This window comes from Epargyreus clarus, unplaced genomic scaffold (assembly GCF_041222505.1).
Source record: "Epargyreus clarus isolate Ecla_fem2 unplaced genomic scaffold, WU_Ecla_fem_2.2 ptg000026l, whole genome shotgun sequence".
Lineage (NCBI taxonomy): Eukaryota > Metazoa > Arthropoda > Insecta > Lepidoptera > Hesperiidae > Epargyreus > Epargyreus clarus.
Genome location: NW_027332233.1, coordinates 9,774,967 through 9,795,042, shown reverse-complemented (window position 1 = coordinate 9,795,042; position 20,076 = coordinate 9,774,967). Strand labels below are relative to the sequence as shown.

Genomic DNA, 20,076 nt, shown 5'->3' with positions numbered 1-20,076 from the left:
TCACGGAGCCGGTGATTAAAACCAATCTTAAATGAGTTTCACATATACAACTGTGCATGACACTAAAATGTGATTATGCGAGTTCAAAACACATGTCTCAGGAACGTGGCGTACACTAATTCTGTTCTAATAAATTCGGCAACTACTTTTAGTTGACGTTTCTGGGCTACGAATCGGAATATTGACACGGAGCACCGGTGCCAAAATACGTTGCAGCCTATTGCGTACTATAGACGATAAAGTATTAATACGTACGTACGTCCGAATCAAAAGGTGAAGGGTATGGCTACATCGATTCTCGATGCTCGCCCCAGACTAACGTCATAGATATACAAAATTCAGTGATAGGTATTTATTATTTAAAGACATGTACAATGTACATGCACAGTGCACACAATGGAAACCAAGCACCGAGCATCATTGAATGTTTTTTTACTGTGATGCTTTGTACATTCGTAACCTTGCACAAAGATTCCCTGTATCATGGTTGCTATGTGGGGCCCACACAAAGGTATTTCTAGATATAAGCATCCATATCTAGAAAAAATAACTTTATTCATCATTTAGATTTCTGGTTAGCCGAAGAATGAACCCGGTACCCTCTGCGTGCCAGACCGATATAGTAACCGCTCTGCCACGCATGTCGTTACTATTATAAATTAATTAAACCTAACCGTATACATGTTTATTATTATATAATCTACATTGTATATCATAAATCTGTAAGTTAATTAACATTTACATCTACATCACTTCAATGAATCAATAATAATAATACATGTATTACAGGACCATTCATTATGTATCGAGTTTACGCTTCACATGTTTAGTTTTACAGTTAATCGGAAGAAGTTACTAACATAAGCAGAAGAAACTAAAGCTATCCATCATAACAAAGTAGTGGTCGTTAAGTAATATAGGATGCTATCGCTTCAAGCGTGGAAGTTTGAACTTAATAATGGTTTATAAAAGTTTTATACATTAAGTATATTGTGTACTTGTTTTTATATGCACTAACCTAGGGTAATCTAATCTATTCTAGAAAAAATACATTTATAAGGGACAGGGCGGCAAAAATATGAATATTCATCAGCAAATATTATCAGTAACATTCTCAAATGAAGGGTACAGAAATAATAAACAAACAGGCAGTCCGCCTGATGGTATGAAGTAATTTCTTCATATGAACACCTATAATCAACCCCAGATAGGATTGGAGTCCTAACTGAGATCAGACGTAGATTTATAGCTACTCCTGAATACTAAATTGGAACGTCACATGTAACTTTACCTTTCAAAAGGTAGCAGCGCTTAAACTCTGTTTCTATATTAGGTAAGGCGGTGGTGCGTACAGAATCAAACCACAAAGGGTTCCTTTGTAAAAATGCAAAGTGAAAATTTTCCGTTATTTATATTATTTACGTGATAACGCTTCAAAAGTAATTTGTGCTCTGTATACGCGTATCCTCCTACGCTCTGTTTTTTGTATTATTACATCAAGTTTTCACCGGGAACGAAATTAAATTGCGAATGAGGGCTTTCCGCCGTCCTTTATGTTTATACAGAGTAGAGATCCGAGTAGGTACACAAACTGTCTATTGGATACACGTTTCGGATTAAACACGCCATTTTCATGTTCATCTGACCTTTAATTCTCATGCGTCGAGTTTCTTTTGTTAGATCTTTATATGCCTGCTTTGGAAATTGGTAAAATTGACCCGACCGGTTTTGTGGTCAAAATTATCCCACAGGGTTAAAATTGTCTTTAAAGGTCTAATCGGGGGTGTAACTGATTTTACAGGGTTAAATTGCCCTTACAGAATCTGCAGTAATTTTTGTGAAGAAAATTGTAGAAGAAAATTTTGCGGAATTCGGTACAACGCCAATTCTATTTGAAGTTGGTTACAGATGTGAGATGTTCATGAATAGCAAAGACCTCTCAACATCTGCTTGCTGATTACTTTTATTGCATAGAAATCCAGATTCAAAGACCGTACCAGATATATTTAAATAGCTATGTTGTAACCAAACCGGCACAAAGGGAATGACGCGCAGGCGAGGCGAGGCTCAGGAAACGAGAAAATTAGGAAGTGGTTATTGGTCACAATTGCGCCGGCGGCTCGCGGCGCAACCACGACGACTCACTAGTTGTTAAATTTGCGTCGCAAATAACCACTCTGGACACCGTTTAATTACAGTTATAACCCACATAGTTTTATGACGTGAGTTTTAAGTCTTGCCCCATATAAAATCCGGTCACATCTCTGTGGAGTGTTGAGAGTCTGTGCTTTATTTCATTACGTAATAACATCCCACGTCTTCTAGGGATAGAAGCTATAAAAGTTTGATACGTGTTATGGTATCCTTTGTGTGATTAATTTTGTTATATACGTATGACTAGTAAATTAATAAATTGTTAAAATTCCAATATTTTACCGTTATGCTATTCACTGACCACCGTAAAGTAATAAATAGTATTGAATGAACAGACTTCCACTTACTAAAATTTTGAATTATCTCTGTATAGTTAGTAGTTAGTAGCAGTAGTAGTAGTATAGTTAATAAGTTCTGTAATAAATGTATGTGTAAGTTCACTTTAAAAATAAAGCAAAGAAAAATGTGTAAAGGAAAAAGACTTGTACGTCCCTAAGCCGTACTTATAATAACTTCCCAAGCCGCATAAGTAACTTGCTACATATTATAATCGTTTGCTTGTACGAGTTGCCCTTTGGAGATAATAATAGGATAAGCAATGGCCTCAAACCTTGCATCGTTGGCGACCCGAGATTACGCGCGTCTATTGTTTTCTCCACATCACCGGTCTCGAGTTTCATTTCCTATCATTGCGCAAAACGAACAACTAACAAGTTCAATGTTATAACAGCATATAGTGTAAACCACTGTAAATGGCGTCTCTCTCGTGGTTATTTCCTCTATCACCTACATAACCTATGGACGTTCTTGCCACGGACGTGCAAGATGTGGAATGAACTCCCTTCCGAGGTATTTCCGGAGCGCTATGACATGGGGCTCTTCAATAAAGGTGTAAAGAGCTCTCCTCCAAATCCGGCGATGCATTGGCGACTCCTCTGGTGTTGCAAATGTCCATAGGCGACGGTGACTGCTTTCCGTCAGGTATCCCGTCTGCCTCATCGTGTAGGTATAATTATAAAAAATATATATTTATAAAAGACTACTATATAAGATGATGAAATATTTTAAGTGAATAAAGTAACAACTTGCGTTTTATGGACCTTAGGACTGTATTCAAAGGTTACAAAAAATCGTGAAAAAATATCCCGCACAAATTGGCTAACGATGTGACAGCTCACAAAGTATATGTCGTTTACTTTTTAAGCCTGTCAATGTAGTTTAGCAGCACAAAATCTAAATAATCTTATGTAGATTTTCTATTTTATTGCAATGTTTCTTAATTACAAGACTTAAAGCTATTACGGGAAAACCGATGGCAAAAAACACAAAACGTGCCTAAAAACGTGATGCTTACGTCGAAAAAAATACAGGTACCCTTTGACCGAAATTAGAAAGAAATAAAGCATTGAATATCCACAAGTGTTTTAACAATAGCAAGAAGTAATCCCAAAAACATTAAAGGTGAATTTCAGTGAATAGAACAATTTTATTCTTATTGTGTTTCATCAACAATGGGTCGGTTGGCAAAAGCATCGTGAGGCTCTTTTTCAAGTTGGGCGGGTTCACCTCTCGGAACGATACAGTGTAGTGGTGGGCGGCGGGTGACGTTCAAGACATTAATAATCAGCCGGTCGGAGGTGGGCCCTGTCCCTTGTACCCATTGCTCCTGTGCGTTCTTTTCATACTTAACGAACTCGGTGCCCACCCTAACTGCGTAGGGTATCAGCCTATTCCCACGCTTGAACGCCATCTGTAGCCGTTCCCTCCGAATTCTTATTGTAACGAAGACAATACGTAAACACTTTATTATAACGTTTAATATTCGCGTCAATGGTAAAAGCAGTCTCAATGTGCTTTCAATATTTAGTGTTCACGGTACTTGGAAGACTCGTCGGTATATGACTTGATAAAAATAATAAAGGTTCGAATTATTGATCATAAAGAAAATAATGTCTTAGAACCACGTTTAGTACATTAATATGATCATAAGTGTCAATAAAGCGTATCTCTAAGAACGCATCACGTTATAATCTCCAATAGGCGGAGGAAATTATTGTGGCAGAGAAGATATATTTAGAAGATAGACATGAACACGGCTCGAGGTTACACATGCGAGACACACTGAAGAGTCACCCCCTCTTCAACGTTGCAACGAAGAGCACTTATATTTTGAATTCTAATTGTTTACCACGACATTTCTTACAAACAAATTCAAATACAAAATATGTATTTTAACAAAGGTATATGTGGGCATAAAAAGAAAATCAAGGAGTAATTGAAATATTAAGTTACACAAAATGCTTTTCAATTAACATTTAATACAGAAAGCTTACTATCGCCACAAGCATAATATACATATACGAGTTGTATATGTGGTATAGTTCGCGTAAAACTGCTAGTCCGCTCTGAATATAGAATTGAATCGCGTCGCCATAGCGAATAGTATGACTACACCCGTTCGCAACAACTTCAGAACGGACTAGCAGTTTGGCGCGAACTATAATTGATATAAACTTATTCAGAGGAGATACAATGATCATTACACATGTGGCGTGCCGCCGTCGGTCATATCCGGCGGGCGGGCGGCCGCGTAAACAATCTGACTTTTTATAGAGCACGCTCTGCGGTTCGTCTAGTGTTCTGTGATCCTGTTTAGTCTCTGTCTATTCTTATTCTTCCTTCAGTGTTTATGAACAAATTACGAACATTCATTACGGCCAACGCTGAAAAATACGCGTATGATTTGTATTGTACCATATTTTACATATTTAATTTTGGATCGCGCTCGAAAGTTTAATATACGCTCATGATATGTTTTTATTGCAATAGTCTTCGAAATACTTTGCCGATCGTTGTCCTCTAGCTAATTTTGACGCCAGACGGCGAGAATGTAACTTTTAAAATAGACGCAAAAAGTGCGTTGATCAACTGTATATATTGTAGCGATGATATTTACAAAGTGGTTACAAGATTCAATATAAATGTCATAGATTAGTAAAGATTACTTACTCCTAACAAGAAAATGTACCCAGTTTTGAGAATTGAAATAGTTGCTTAAAAAGTTTTGCCACGTCTCCGTGCTAAAATGTCCCTAAAAAATTTGAAATTATTATTATAAATTATTTATTTATTATGTAAATTACGCAGTATTAGTTATTTATTCGTTAATTTATCTCTAAAAATGTTTTTATTTGTCAAGAATTTAAAAAAAAGAACTTATTATAATAAGCCGTTTGTGGCTTCATTCAATTTCAAGGCGGCGAAGTATCTTTACTAATATATGATAAATGTACGATTAATCTACTAATTAGAAATTTACAAACACAAATTTCAGAAATCATTAGAGATGTAAATGAAAAACTTTTCTTGTTAGAATAAAATAACAGTTGGTTATGATGCAACCGGTGTCGGAGCGAAGAACGCTGCTCTGCTCAGAATTAGATAATTATATCAAGTTCAATTAACCGTAATTGATCTCAACTGGACAATGTGTAAGTGTAAAGATGAAGGGAGCGCGCTCAGCACGCATGGCAGTTGCGTGCTGTCTTTGTAAATTAGTTAATATTGCATGTATTATTTTACTGAACTTATACTTCTTTTGGTGCGGTTGGAAAACCAGATGTATTTTTAGAGTGAGACGAAGGTGCACACACCGATGTAAGACATAATTTGTAGTATTTACTTTCGTGTATATTACACAAACCCACAAGCTACACTCTGTTTTAATCTAGTTTTCCGATAAGTAATAAAAAGAAAAGTATTGAAATACGTAGCAATAATTTAATGTGTTTTTGAATTAAATTGTTATAATTAATCTTCTTTGTAACACAGAACGCGCTTTGATTATACAGATCATTAGTACCGTAAATAAAAATACAACACATTATACATAATATTTTGAGTACAATATAGATACGTCGAAGCAATTTCTTCAAACATATATCCGACAATTATTATTATGGATGATAAACCAACGAGGGATTGTTATTATGACCTATTGAGAGGTACACAACTTGATAACGTTATATAAGTTCAACGACTATTTCTTGTTATTATTGAGCATTTCTGATAATTCTGTTCTACTATTCGTTCACTTAGATATTGGAGTGATCACAAAAACAGGGTGTAGAGTCAACATCGTTAAGTATTCAAATCAGCAAGCAATCAGCAGAATATATAAAGAAAATAAGTAAAAATGCTACGCTAACGCTTATTATACCTAGAATTCGTAAGTAAATAAAGAATCTCGAATATAATTAAAATTTGATCTCATTTCATCAAGTCACCAGATGAAAATGCTCTATCTTTTTACGCAGACCCATAGAATTACATAAAAGATGAGGGTCTGTTTCATATATTACAAAAAACAAGGTTGAAATATATAGTCTACATCAAATTTAGTAGGACGGACGTATAGAATGGACAAATGTCTCGTGGAATTGTTGCTACATGCTAGTAGAGATAACGATCCAAGATCGTTTTTATTGGAGTAGAACCTAGTACTTCACCTTCTTAATAGATATTAAGGAATGATTTAATTCAGTGAATCGATTTCAAATATCTCCTTGTGTAGTATAATTTTTTGAGCATTACATCAAACTGCCCTCTCTTCCCATACAAACAGTTACAGTTCCTGTAGCAGACGGATAGTTTTTTTTTGCAGATATACTCTTAAAATGGTAAATAAGACGAATTTTATTAAGAATCTTTTTATCTTTGTTATTCTTGTTGATTGATAGTTAAGGTTAAAATCTACATATTGAAATATCCAAACCAATCTTTTTGGAAAGTATCGCCATCCCTAGTAGGATGGCTGAACGCGTCGCCGCCTACGCCCACATGCGGTTGCCCGCTTTTAGGCTTAAACAGATGCCCTATAAAGTAAACATCAACATCGCTTCCCTTAAAACTAATATAAACTAACGGTAATCATATGCTTCGTTTTACGTATTTTGAACCTTAAAAGGTTAAGTTTTCGGTTATTCACGTTGTTTAATCTGTTACGAACGTCCTTTCTCAAATCTCTATTAAGTCTGTTTTATTAACTGTTTAAATACACTGTTTAAATACGATATTACCATATTCTCAAGCCGTATTAAACAGAATAATGGAATTATAAGGTATCTGAAAAAAATAGTACCTATTATCTTGTCTTAAGTCGTAATATCAACTAATAAATTATCTTAAAATTAATAAGTTTTAAATCGCAATGCTGACAATCTAAACATTTATATACAACAATAATTTTAATAAATGGAACTCGGGTTCAAATAAAATTCTACAAACGTCGAAATAAGCTTCATGCAAATATTCTTTCCGTTGTTTTATTTTCTGGTAATTTAAGCAGCCGTCGGAGCCGCGACACGGGTTGAGGTTCACTTTGGGCGGGATTTCTTCTAGCGAATATTATTTTACATATTAATATTCAACAGTTTGCGGTGGTGCTACGTGACCGGGAGAGTATTTACAGTGCTTAGCGGAGCGCGTAGCCTCGGTCTTTGCGGCCGAGCACCCCACTGGAGTCTTCGCATCAACACCATGCATATGGATTATATCCAGTGGTCTCGCAACTATTGATCGAGGTGCTTAGACCGTGGTTAGTTTAAATTTAGATACTAGCAATTATGCAAAACTGCTCGCTTGTACTGAGTCTTATGAAGGTATAGTTATTGCCAAACTGCTAGTCTGCTCTGAAGTTGTTCCGAGCAGGTGTAGTCATACAATTTGCTATGGCGACGCGATTCATTTCTATATTCAGAGTGGACTTGCAGTTTTACGCGGACTATATCTTATATTTACTTGTCCGATCCATAAGTTCGCTTTGCACTTTTAACTTTTCACGGCAGTTCGCATCCTTAGAAGGGTAAACGTATAATTATTATGCTATGAAGTTGTGCTCACTTACTTAGCTCTATTAGGTGATAATTATGTATTATGTGGAGGTCAACTTATAAATGGTATAACATCGACAATATCAAGTTGTTCGACACCACAATAGTTCATGTAGCGGAAAGCAGACCCGTTAATTTTCGTCGCATTTTCATTAATACTATCGTATATCGTACAAGGTTGGGATAACCGATCCAAATATTATAACATGTTTACTGTTCATTGCAGTGTACAAATTTCAACTGCGATCTATTTGCTTTTGTGCGAATAACACAAGTTGCACCAACGTAGTGTCTCTCTAGATAATTCATAGAGCAAGCGGCAACTACTCTCGGCCTTTTGTTCGGATACAGGAATATAATCTTAGAGTGTACGGAGCAGATAGCTGAGAAAGCACTTCCGAGACGAATGCAGTCGTTCATATAGCAAATACGTATCAGAGCCAATTCAAAGTGACACAATTGCGAAACTGCGCGAATATATTTTCTTAGGATTCAATGCATGAGTATTTTGACATAAGATAGTTTAGTATTGTTTTAGGCACGTTCTAGATAGTCATATGATGTTCTGACACTTTCTTATTTCGTTTTAATACATCCAGAATCATTTTATAATTAAAACGTTATTCACACCATATTTACAGTCTCGTCTCTGACGCACAACGCTCTATATAAAGTAATATAATTAAAAATGTTTTCAAAGGCCTGGCATCAAGTACAAAAAGTCTTAGTTACTAGCGAACGCTGCGGAGGGAAGTAGCCTCGGGCGGTATCAAACAAGGGTACCGGACGAGGGATGGAAAACTTGCCCCCGCTGCTTACTATTCAGTTCAGATCTGTTGACTTCTTTCCAACTCGTTACAGTTACTCTTAACAACCTGTACGTACATAAGTATTGCTATGAAATACTCTCATATGCCTATAAAAGCACAAATAAAAGCTTTAAACATAAGTTTACTATCGTTTCCATGACGTGGAAAGGCAGGAAACGAGGACTCTTGTGATTAAATTTCATTTTAATAAACATAACGTATGTTTCTTGTGTACACTTTAAGCATTCTTATCTTATTTCTAAATAAAATTTAAATCATGGAACGACTTTATCGATAAAAAAATGAGGTTAGAGAAACATTTTAAGAATTGATTAAAATTCTTAAAATGTTTCTCTGCGTTTATACTAATTTTGAAATTGGCAATAAAGCCGTGTGCCTTACATGGATAATATATTTAATGGAGTAACAGAAGTTAGGTATATATCAGCCCGAAATAAAAATAAATATAGATTCGCGATTCATAAACGTATAAATTCGGAATACAATTTATCCTACGTTCCTGTACAATATTACACGGCTTAGGTTAAACTTTATTAGAACCTAAGCAATAGACTTGCTAGAGTTTTCAACTTCCAGAGCGACTCTAAGATTATACCAAGTTAAACACTATAAAGTGGGGCGTATAAAAGTTTTTCTGCATTCTATAATGAGTTTCATACTTATCCTACGTACTTAAAGCGCTTCACTCCAAGACTTCATGTTATATTGGATTGAAATGAAAAATTTACGCTGAAAGCTTTGAAACACATTAAGGAGGTAGCACAGGAGGACAGAGAGCTAATACATGCGACCATTCATAGCACCGACTGTCACTATCAGTTTTTTTTAATAATATTGGAGTAGCAGACGAGCATGCAGTCCACCTAATGGTAACTGAGTACTGCCGCCCATGAACGTCTGTAATCAACCCCAGATAAGATTAGATATTCCTACCTGAGCTCGGTTACAGATGCGCCGCTACCCCTGAGGACTAAGCTGGAACGCCTTAGAAAAGTATGTCTCCCTTACCACACCCTTCAAAACGGAACACAACAGCGCCTAACACTGCTGTTATTAGGTAGAAATAGGTGTGGCGGTGGTGCCGCCGGAGTCGAACCACAAAGGGTTCTACCACCTTCTGTCAGCAGTTGCTGGCAATGAGTAGTAGACGGTGTAAATAACCGGCGTTCGTTGAAAAAAATCTTCGTTTATGGTCATTCGTCGACGTTGGTTGACGGACCGTAAATGTTGTGACAATCGGCACTGACGGCTGTCGCCACCTGTCAGCACGGATTGTCGCTTATGTATTAGCTCCCTTATGTTACTGAAATGTAATATTAAAATCTGAACGGTCACGTCGTTCTCTTTCCATTTCCTTTCCGACTTCCAGATCGTAAAAACTTAAAGTGGAAGCCGCTTTGGGAACAAAAAATTAAATTTGCATTTAAAAGCAACAGCAAACTTTTATTAACTTGGCTCGTAAGGTCGGCTCAAACATTGTCTTTAGAGCAGTAGCGACTCACTCTTAATTTAAAACTTACTTGTTAAAGTTTGTAGGCATATTATTGTGTCGTAGTTTATGGTTATTTTTTTGATTTGTCGATAAGCAAACCCGGTTTGATTTTAAAATTAATACCTTGGAAAGGAAAACTGTTAAGAATACAAAACCAACCGTATATTTTTCTACGTTTGTTGTTATCCCATATTGTAATAACTTAGTAAAATATTTTCATGCGCTTTTCTATTGCGAAATCCATCGGCAGCCAATTATAATATAATATGCAACTATGCGGCTATATACGTACAATGTACATAAATGTATAATACGGTAACGCAATACGCGACCTGATATTTTATCCAGATCACTAGCTGCAAAATTCATTAGTTTTGTTCAATGAAATTATCAGTAGTAGGTATTTCATACTACGTTCACATGCGGTCAAACAATTATGTTTTTCTATCGGTTGAGTTTATCTTTGTTTTGTAAGTAATAGCACTATTCTTAGTAATTATTTCAATCTTTGGTTGAATTTCAAAATTATTTTCTTATGGGCATTTCACGTATTGATTTGACTAACGTTTTAGGTAGCGTAAGAAAACTTTCACTATAATATATTTTAATTCTGGGCAATTTTTTAATTTAAAGGCTTTACCAATTATGCTTGTTATTATTATCAAATGAATTGAAATAAAGTGGGATAGGAAATTCATGAATTCTAAAATATATCTACGGACAGTTATGTAATATAATAATAGCTACGTAATTATAAAAGTATATTTTTATTATGAAGTATACCTAATTATAATTGAACTTTAATTTAATCTTATAACACCGACTACTTTTCACGTAATATAGTTTTGTACATTTAAATATAACGTCTATTATTATTCGCAACGATAACGATATGCAAATATCGTAAATAGGTACCTAATATAATTAATATCATATTTTCAACAGTAAATTATTCAATGCGTGTTTCAGTTTGTAATACAGATTAGTCTTGTTACCGAAATACTTATGCCGAAGCAACAGGGTGTCATAATCTTTAATGTAACAAAGACAAAATGATACGAATCGTGCCAAGTATTCGAGATAAATTGAATTCTATTAAACAAAAAATGTGCAGGTTAAAGTAGGAACATAATTTATTCTCTTCATTAGTTTCCTTTCCTTGGACTATAAAAAACCTATTCTATGCCGAGGTTTTTCAACATCCTATTTATGAAGTTAAAAAGAATGTCATCGGCAATTGTTAATTAAAGTCTACATCCGAACGGGGTCACAAGTTCGATGCGATGAATGAACAAACGGACAAATATAGCAATAACATTTTTACTCTATTGACGATCTAGGTTTTAGATGCAGTTTTAGCCAAAAAGTACAACGCCAAATTTTAAGTATTTAGTGAGCAGTTTATTAAAGTAGTTATATATAAAGTAGTATAAAAGTAGGTAGAATCCTATATGATGTCAATTATAGCGTTGCATCTCTAGGACAAAAGGAGAGATATGAAAAAACCGTCTCGAACACAAATTCTAACCTTTACTTGTTTAATAATTCCGAATTTACCATTAGCTTCGATCGATGCGTTCCGAATACTCTACGATATCACCGAAAAAGCGGTACTTACGCAGTTTTTATACCAACTTACTCAAAGAACCAACGAATCGATAACCTTCAGTGTTGCTTAATAATATACAATACAATGGATGGTTCGCTGGTTACATATCAAATTGGTTGTTAGTACGCCAGTAGGGTCTGTTGTGTATGTAAATGAAGCGCGCAAACGAACCTCACAGACGCTCATCGCAATAAGTACCTCAACAAGCCAATGCCAGGCACAATCAAAATTTCATTCAAGTTACTTACTCTGTAGAAAATCCTATTTGAATGCCTCTGAAATTACTCAATTTAGAATATTCGGCTTCGACTTTAATAATTTCCTACGATGGAAATAGACAATAAACGTTTGAAAACTGCGAATTATTGAGTTCAAAATCTAATGTATTTAATAATTAATCTAGTGTTAGACCACTATTCTTATTCCAATCCGGATTGTTGAAAACCGACTCAAATTACTAACCCATTTCAGGGGCATTATGTACCGCACGAAGGCGTCCAAGGTTTTCCGACTGTTACCTAATGATAATAACTGGGACCGACCGCGTAAAGGGTTCTTGAAAGCACTAAATCGGTCGTGCAAAAATTGCTACCCACGCAAATGTCGAAAGTATATAGGTTAATCTACCTCCCATTTAATATTTAATGCGTTTCGTTTTAAATGTATTAATATTTATCAACAAAACAATAACCAAAGGGCCTCTCCCAAGTTAAAGTTAAAATATTACAAATTGTGTGTAGAAGTACATGTGCACATAAACCGAGATGGAATCCGCCGTTAATTTATTTAAAACGATCGCACAACGGTAGGCAGAATAATAAAAAAAATAATAGAAGAGCCAGTTTTGCATCACAAGTACCTAGGTCGCTGGCAATCTCTTTGAAACAGCACCAGCGACGTAGTAGCTACTGTATCCCATTTTATGGGTCGCCGGTCCCGTTAATTAAGTATTTTACGTTGCCTACCAGCTACTTCTGCCTTAGTCATATACGAGTACATACATTCGATTTAGTACACAACTTTGAAGGTAATTGAACTCCATGGTACCATTGCCGGTGTAATATTACCACGCTTAATTTTGGTTATAGCAGCATGGTTAGCGCTAGTTTATTGAGTGTTGAGAGTCCGGCGGATATCAAAAATAATATTCCAATATATTATTTTTGATATACGCCGGATTGCTGTAATCCTTACTAATATTATAAATCCGAAAGTAACTCTGTCTGTCTGTCTGGTTGTCTCTTCTTCACGTCTAAACCAGTGAACCGATTTTAATGAAATTTTGTACAAAGATAGTCTGGGACCCGAGAAAGGACATAGGATAGTTTTTATCCCGGAAATCCCACGGGAACTAGGAATGGCGATCTAAGATCGATTAATCGAAGAATCGACCTTTTGGACCCAAATCATCGATTATTTTAATCGATATTAGTAAGGATTGAATCGTAAACTATGCATTTGAACAAGTGATGATCTTTAGCAAAGTTGAAGGTACGAATTTACAGTTTTATGCATGTTAGTATGTTATATTATTTTCTTTTAAATGCTGGCGAAGCCGCGGGCAAAAATTAGTACGTATAATAATAGTAGTATAATAATAGAGCCCATAATATAACTATAACAACAACAGAAAAATAGTATATTTGTCCTACTCTAGTTTCATTTCAAGTAGTGCAGATACTTATCGGACGTATTATTAGCAAGTATTGACAACGCTTGTGGAAGCACATACATAGTTAACGATCAGGAATTTCTCCCGCTGGCACGCAGCTGTATCTCACGCAAATAGTCACGCTACACTATATGGAAAGTATAGACAATTAAGTAATTTGCCTTGTTAATATTTTGTAATAAAAACCCCTAATTCTAATATAGAAACTTGTATGCAATCTTCTGTACATGTGCAATCTTCTGTACATTCTGTACTCATAGGAGGTTAATTTTTTACAGTCATGTGATTTATCGATATCCATTAGTCATACGCACGCGTACACTTGCCTTCTATATTGAGGTCAAACGTTTTTTGCGAAATTGTTCACTTCATGGTGTCAGCGTGCCGTACCGAGTTCTAGGAAATTTACTCTCGAAGAACTTGTCTGAGCGGTCTAGACGCTACTTCAAGCGCTGCCTCGTAGCTTTCTCCAACTTACAGTAAACATCGGTTTCCGTATCGAAAATTGTCATTAAATTATAGTTGAGCGTTTAAAATGTATTTTATTGCTACTATTTCCGTTGCGTAATTGTATCTTTTTTCTTAGTTATAGTTGTGTTTACTTAAATTCCAGAGTGACATAATTAGGCTAATGATGTAGACAAATTGCAGTTTTGGACAGCGTCGGGCGTCGTCCGATGAGGTTCGTAATCCCGGGTGACAGGCAGCAGGCCGTCGGGGCGCGCGTCCCTGAAACCATCACCTACGGGGAATATTGATCTTATTCGAGCTTGATTAACTCGGACGTTGTCGACGTGCTAATAATATCCCAACTCTGGCACTGATCCAGGAGAGGCCTTAATGGTACTTCGATGCACGACAACTTTCAAAGGTTACACACTCACCGCGATTGAATTCGATATTACCCCGACTGTATCACTCATTTTATTAAAAGCGGCTTACGCTCCGCTTCGTAGATTCGTTTTTGCTATTAGTTCGCTTCAACAATACATAGGTATAATGACATTTTAAAAAATATTTTAATTTTAAAGATATAATTTAATGATTATTTATAAGATCAATTCACATTTTGTCTTCGTTATTTTTAGATATTTATTATCTTTTACATAATATCAATTATAATTTGTTTGTAAATTTGTAATCTCTCTTAAAAAAATCTTAATTGGACATGAAAAATTGTGAAATTATAATACTCGGTATTTTATTGTCCCTTATTTTAAACCCACGGGAGATAAAACCCACACTCAAATCAAAAGATTCATTCCTTTGTGAAAAACCTACCTACGCCACGGTTTCCTAAAATAAATCCCCAAAAGGAATAAATAAAATACTTAAAAATAAATTGATTTACTTTTAAAAAACGAGTTAAGTTGCAGTCAAATATCAGTTATTAATAACTTATACAGTAAACATAAATAACGCTGACAGAAAAGTTGGAAATTATTCGTAGCTTTACTTAAAAACTACATATTAGAAAATGACTCAACTAGCAGGGAACAAATTAAAGGGAGTAATTTTCTGAAAATTCTTTTGGATACTTTTTGTGTATTTGTTTAGAAATGTATAAGTACTATGTATTATTATGCAAAAAAAAGATTATTAATTTTTTATAGCAATACCAATCCTTATTTGGTTTGGCATTAAAATTTTATTTCAACACTGAGCTGTCAATCAGAATGAAATAATTTTTACAAGGCTAAGTGGAACGGAACCGCGCATTTCTATCTAGGCTAAGCTAGCAGCCAGCCAAGTTGTTAATATAACATTAGGCAGGGCATAAACAGCAGCGTCGTTAGATGTGAAGCTGTAACGTTTAGACCAAGTTTAAGTTAATAGTCGAGACCTTACGTTGAAAGTTTAGAATTACGAGCCGGGCCCCACGGAGTGATTAATGTATGTAATTTTCAAGTAAACAACTTTGGATATTATATTTTAACTTCGTTTGCTTAAAGCGGTTATTGATTGTTTATACTTAGGTTGTATTTAATTTATACACAGACCATATAGAAATAGTAGGTACGGTACAAAGGCGCTGTTTAGATATATCTCCAACCATTTTTGAGCAGACTTTTTAACTAAATAGTAGTTTAGTAAAATTGAGTGTACCTATACAAATATACAGATATATGATTAAAATACTTATACGCTATTTTGTTTTATTAATCACGCGATTTTCTTCTTCTGCCAAAATCTTGTATCATCTCAAAATAAATTAAAATGATCAGGAGTAGTATGAAGTGTATTTTAGTCAACAACTCTATATATAAAGAACTACGATAATATAGAAATGTGACGATTCATTTAAGTTATGACGTATTCATGCATCTTTCAGACAGGCATATAGTACGGGGCTAAAGAACGCAAATCTGTACTCAAATCTGTCCTACTCGCACAATTCACTAGCATATCAGAACGATGAGTCAGACCGCAAATGATTTGAATACTGCTTATTGGAGTGTCGGCAAGGGAAGCTCTGCCACGGAAACTGATGTCAGAAGCAATAGGCACACGCGTCGCCTGCTAATAAGGCCCCTAGAAACTTTACTGCTACACATCCCATATAAAACACCAGTGTATAATGAAACGTAATAGAGATGACGTTTCATAACTTGTACTACTTTGTATCAAATTGCTTTTTTACACACACAACGTACCTATTAATAAATTATACACACTTGCAACTAATATAAAAGTAATGAATGAATAACTGCCGTTACCTAAGCTCACAACATAATTATGTGTTTATAGGTATTTGGTCTATGTAAATATAGGTAGGTAATAGTCTAGTCTGCCTGGGTAATCGGATAAATTGCTGAATTGATTTCGGCAGTAATATGAAAAAATATGTAGATTATTTATGGGGTACCTACCATTTTTTTCAGAAGAAATTTCTGCGTGAAAATAAAAATATAATACGGGAACACGAGATAAATATAATAGTAATTGGCGTTGGGTTTTTTATTTAGTAAGTGAAAACATTTGATAGGAAGCAATACTGGTCATGAATATCTATACGCGACCCAAATGAGAGAGAATTACGAAAGAGGAATGAACTTTGTTCTGGAAAAACCATGGAAGTGTATTATCATCGGTTAAAAACCACAAAAAGAACTTTTAAAGGCAGCAACGTATTCGCAACTTATTTGAGTTGCTAGCGTTCATCGGCCCTGGTAAACACTCACTGAAGGTAAGTGGTGGCACCTTTGTTTGCTAGACGTCTGTTTTTATTCTAAAAAATATTCACAAACAGCTTCGCAAAAGTCTTTAAAAAAATAAAAATATCCAGTTTAGTTAAGAACCGAGTTCACTGTCTCCGATCTGCGAAGCTATGAACAATTATTAAACTTCATTCATATTGTAAGTTTGAGGGTAAATATATACAATTTATATGCAGTGAGAATATATTCACGACGACTATATTACCTCCACAGCAAAGTGCTCTATGTTCATCCACGAGGGTTGAATTTAGTTTATAAGTATGAATCGACGAAACATCGTTTGAATGCAAGGCAGATACACGGCTAGGAGCCTACACCACGTTTTCCATACAGTATAGTACCTGCGGTACGTGTACCACATTAATAACAACTTTATAGAACTGTCTACCATTAATAGTTTATCTATTTAGTTGGTGTTCCTATGGTGAGGAAGTGTAGGGTCTTCATAATGATTATTATTACAAGCTACTGTTAGTCCAAGTATGTTATTTTATATAATAGGTGTTACGACGATATTTCAAACATCTTTAGGGATAAAAAATGGTTCCGTCCGAATCTGTTTATCAATTTCGAAAACGTGTTTTGATTATTTTGCCTATCATTCAAATAAGCATCCCATACCAGTTTTAACTGCATTTATTTCATAAGATACTTCATTAGAATAAGATACCTCTAAATTCATAATCCAATGAAGAACATAATTATTAATAAGCAGTATTCAAAATATGTTTTCGCTTACTAAATTATTTATCACTAAAGAGACGTAAGCCCACATCAGAGACAGCACAAATATTTAGGACAGTCAGAGCTAACCAAGTGGATAAACGTTGAATAATATTAATGCAATCAAAAACATTGGAATCAAAGCGTACCTCGATGTCATACGCCTGTGTTACGGTAAGTGTAGGCCGTTTATGCGGGAGTTTGACGAAGCCGAACTAACATGCATTACATTACAGTAATAAATTACACCATGTCACAAAAGTTTGTGAAGCACATCTGCGCCGTCCTTAGTACGATGCAGATATACACTCTAAAAGGTGATTTCAATATAACATCCGTTACGAAAAACGAAGGGAGAGAAATAGGGTAATCTGGGGTGAAATGAATGTTCGCAACATCAATAGAGTTACTAGCGGAGGGTGGTTTATAAAAAAATATACGTTAATCTGGGTGGCTCCAGCGCCCAGTTTCAACGGATCCAACGGTAATGCCGGCTTTGCTAGTACAAAAGCTTGTTAAACAAGCACTTCGAAGTCACGCTGCCTGGGCTGGCTTATATTGTACCTACCTAATTACTTTAAAACTTTACAATTACAATTTCAAACAAGCGATAGGACTGTTTAAATTAGTATCATTTGGAATTTCTTAATTAAGCGGATGCGTAATACGTTCGTGCGTACTATTTATTTATTGTATATCCATATATTTAGTCCAGCGCTGTAATTATCGACCACTAATATTCACGATTCAATATAAGGAGATTATCTATGACTAGTATGTCCAGAGATTAGCGCGTTCAAACAAGCAAACTCTTCAGCTTCATAATATTAGTATCCATATTAGTAATGTTAGAGCTATCCTTCACATGCATAAAGTATTGAAAATGAGGTTACCAGTAGGGTAGGTGTTCCTGTGTCGATGACATTGCCGTTACTCACCTGAAACAAAGTAAATACACATATGAGTTAATTATGTAGCTTATCAATAATTTATTTTAAATAAATACCTACTACGATTCCACTCGCCGTATTTAGAATTGCAAAATCAAACATTTTAGCCGTAACTCGATTCACAGCCAAAGTTTTACTTTACTAACTTGAAAAGGCAATACTTATGTTTAAAGTACTAATGTACTTTAAGTACTTATCCCATTTCGTATGCGTGTAGTATACGAATCGTAATATCTATTACATGAAGGGACTATTTTATTCACCATTCACCTCCCAAATATATGTGTCTCCTAACAATGATATACATATAAGAAAGTCTATGTTCCAGGAAAATCAATCTATGAAAATATTCGGAGGGATTTTAATGAGAATCGCTATATTTAAGCTGAACTACACCCTCCTTATGCATATGAATCCCGCTGGTATTTTTTGCGAAATGCTTGACCAAAAACATTCAAAATAAAATAGACGCTTCTTTTCTAAATAAATGACGTTGATATTTTTTCCCATAATATTTAATGTACAAGTTTTATTATCATTTTATATGGACGGTCTACCATAGCATAAGAGTAGCCTAAGCATACATAAACATACAAAAAATATATAGTAGTTTTGTTTCCTTTTTGTTTCTTTGTGATCCATGTGCCTTTATTTGTTTGAGTAGAGATTTATGTGCCACTTTTTCTGTGTTTATAATTCCTCTTTTAAGGTAGTCTGGTTTAAAGCGATAAGGCCACCGTCACCAAGCCAGTTGTACTGGGTTATTTATATATTATGTTGTCTTGTTTTGTCGTTTGTAATGAATAATCATTAGATACCGTATTGTTAGCAGAGACCGCTAGCCGAATTGTTGCCACAATTCACTAATTACCCGACTGCCAAGGAAGGGTTATGTTTTTCGCGCGTATCTTGTATGTTTGTCTTTCTTTATTTGATCCGATCTAACAAACGGTTGGATGAATTTCAACAGTTAAAGTGTCATTATATTTGTCTCAACGACCCGAGTGTCCTTAGATAGGTGTTAGTAAAAAAAATCCAAAATGGCGGATTTTTGGCGCGAAATAGTAAGACATTTAAAAAAAAAAGTTAACCGAGCCTATCGAGTAGGGTATCAAATGAAAGGAAATTAAACGGAGATTATAAAAACATATCTGTATATATATAAAACAGTAAGGTGACTGACTGACTGACTAACTAAATGACTTTTTCATTTTTCAGAAATCAACGTACAGCCTAAACCAAGGACCTTACAGTTCTGAAATTTTGCACACAGGTTCTCTATATAGCTTGAATAAGTACTAAGAAAGGCCTTTTGAAAATTCTACCCTTAAGAGGGTAAAATAGGGGAAAACAGTTTTTTTGAAATCCTTTAATTTTGAAGCAACTACTATAAATATTTGTATTTGGCTTTCTGGATACGAACAAGGACGCACTTATTTATCCCTCTCCGAAAAATCAACCCCGTAGAGGGTAAAATAAGGGTTAAAAGTTCATTTGAACAATCGTCAATTTTGAAGCAAACTCTATGACATGTTGT

At 35.1% G+C, this 20,076-nt stretch overlaps 1 protein-coding gene across 5 annotated transcripts in view; it reads right to left on the bottom strand.

The window, feature by feature from the left end:
- Window positions 1–20,076, bottom strand: part of Rbfox1 (RNA-binding Fox protein 1) — a 55,956-nt gene that overhangs the window by 21,830 nt on the left and 14,050 nt on the right. For all 5 annotated transcript variants that reach the window (XM_073087975.1, XM_073087974.1, XM_073087977.1 and 2 more), the window contains exon 2: window positions 18,483–18,527. In XM_073087975.1, the coding sequence (XP_072944076.1) occupies window positions 18,483–18,527 (45 nt within the window). The remainder of the gene's footprint in view (window positions 1–18,482; window positions 18,528–20,076) is intronic.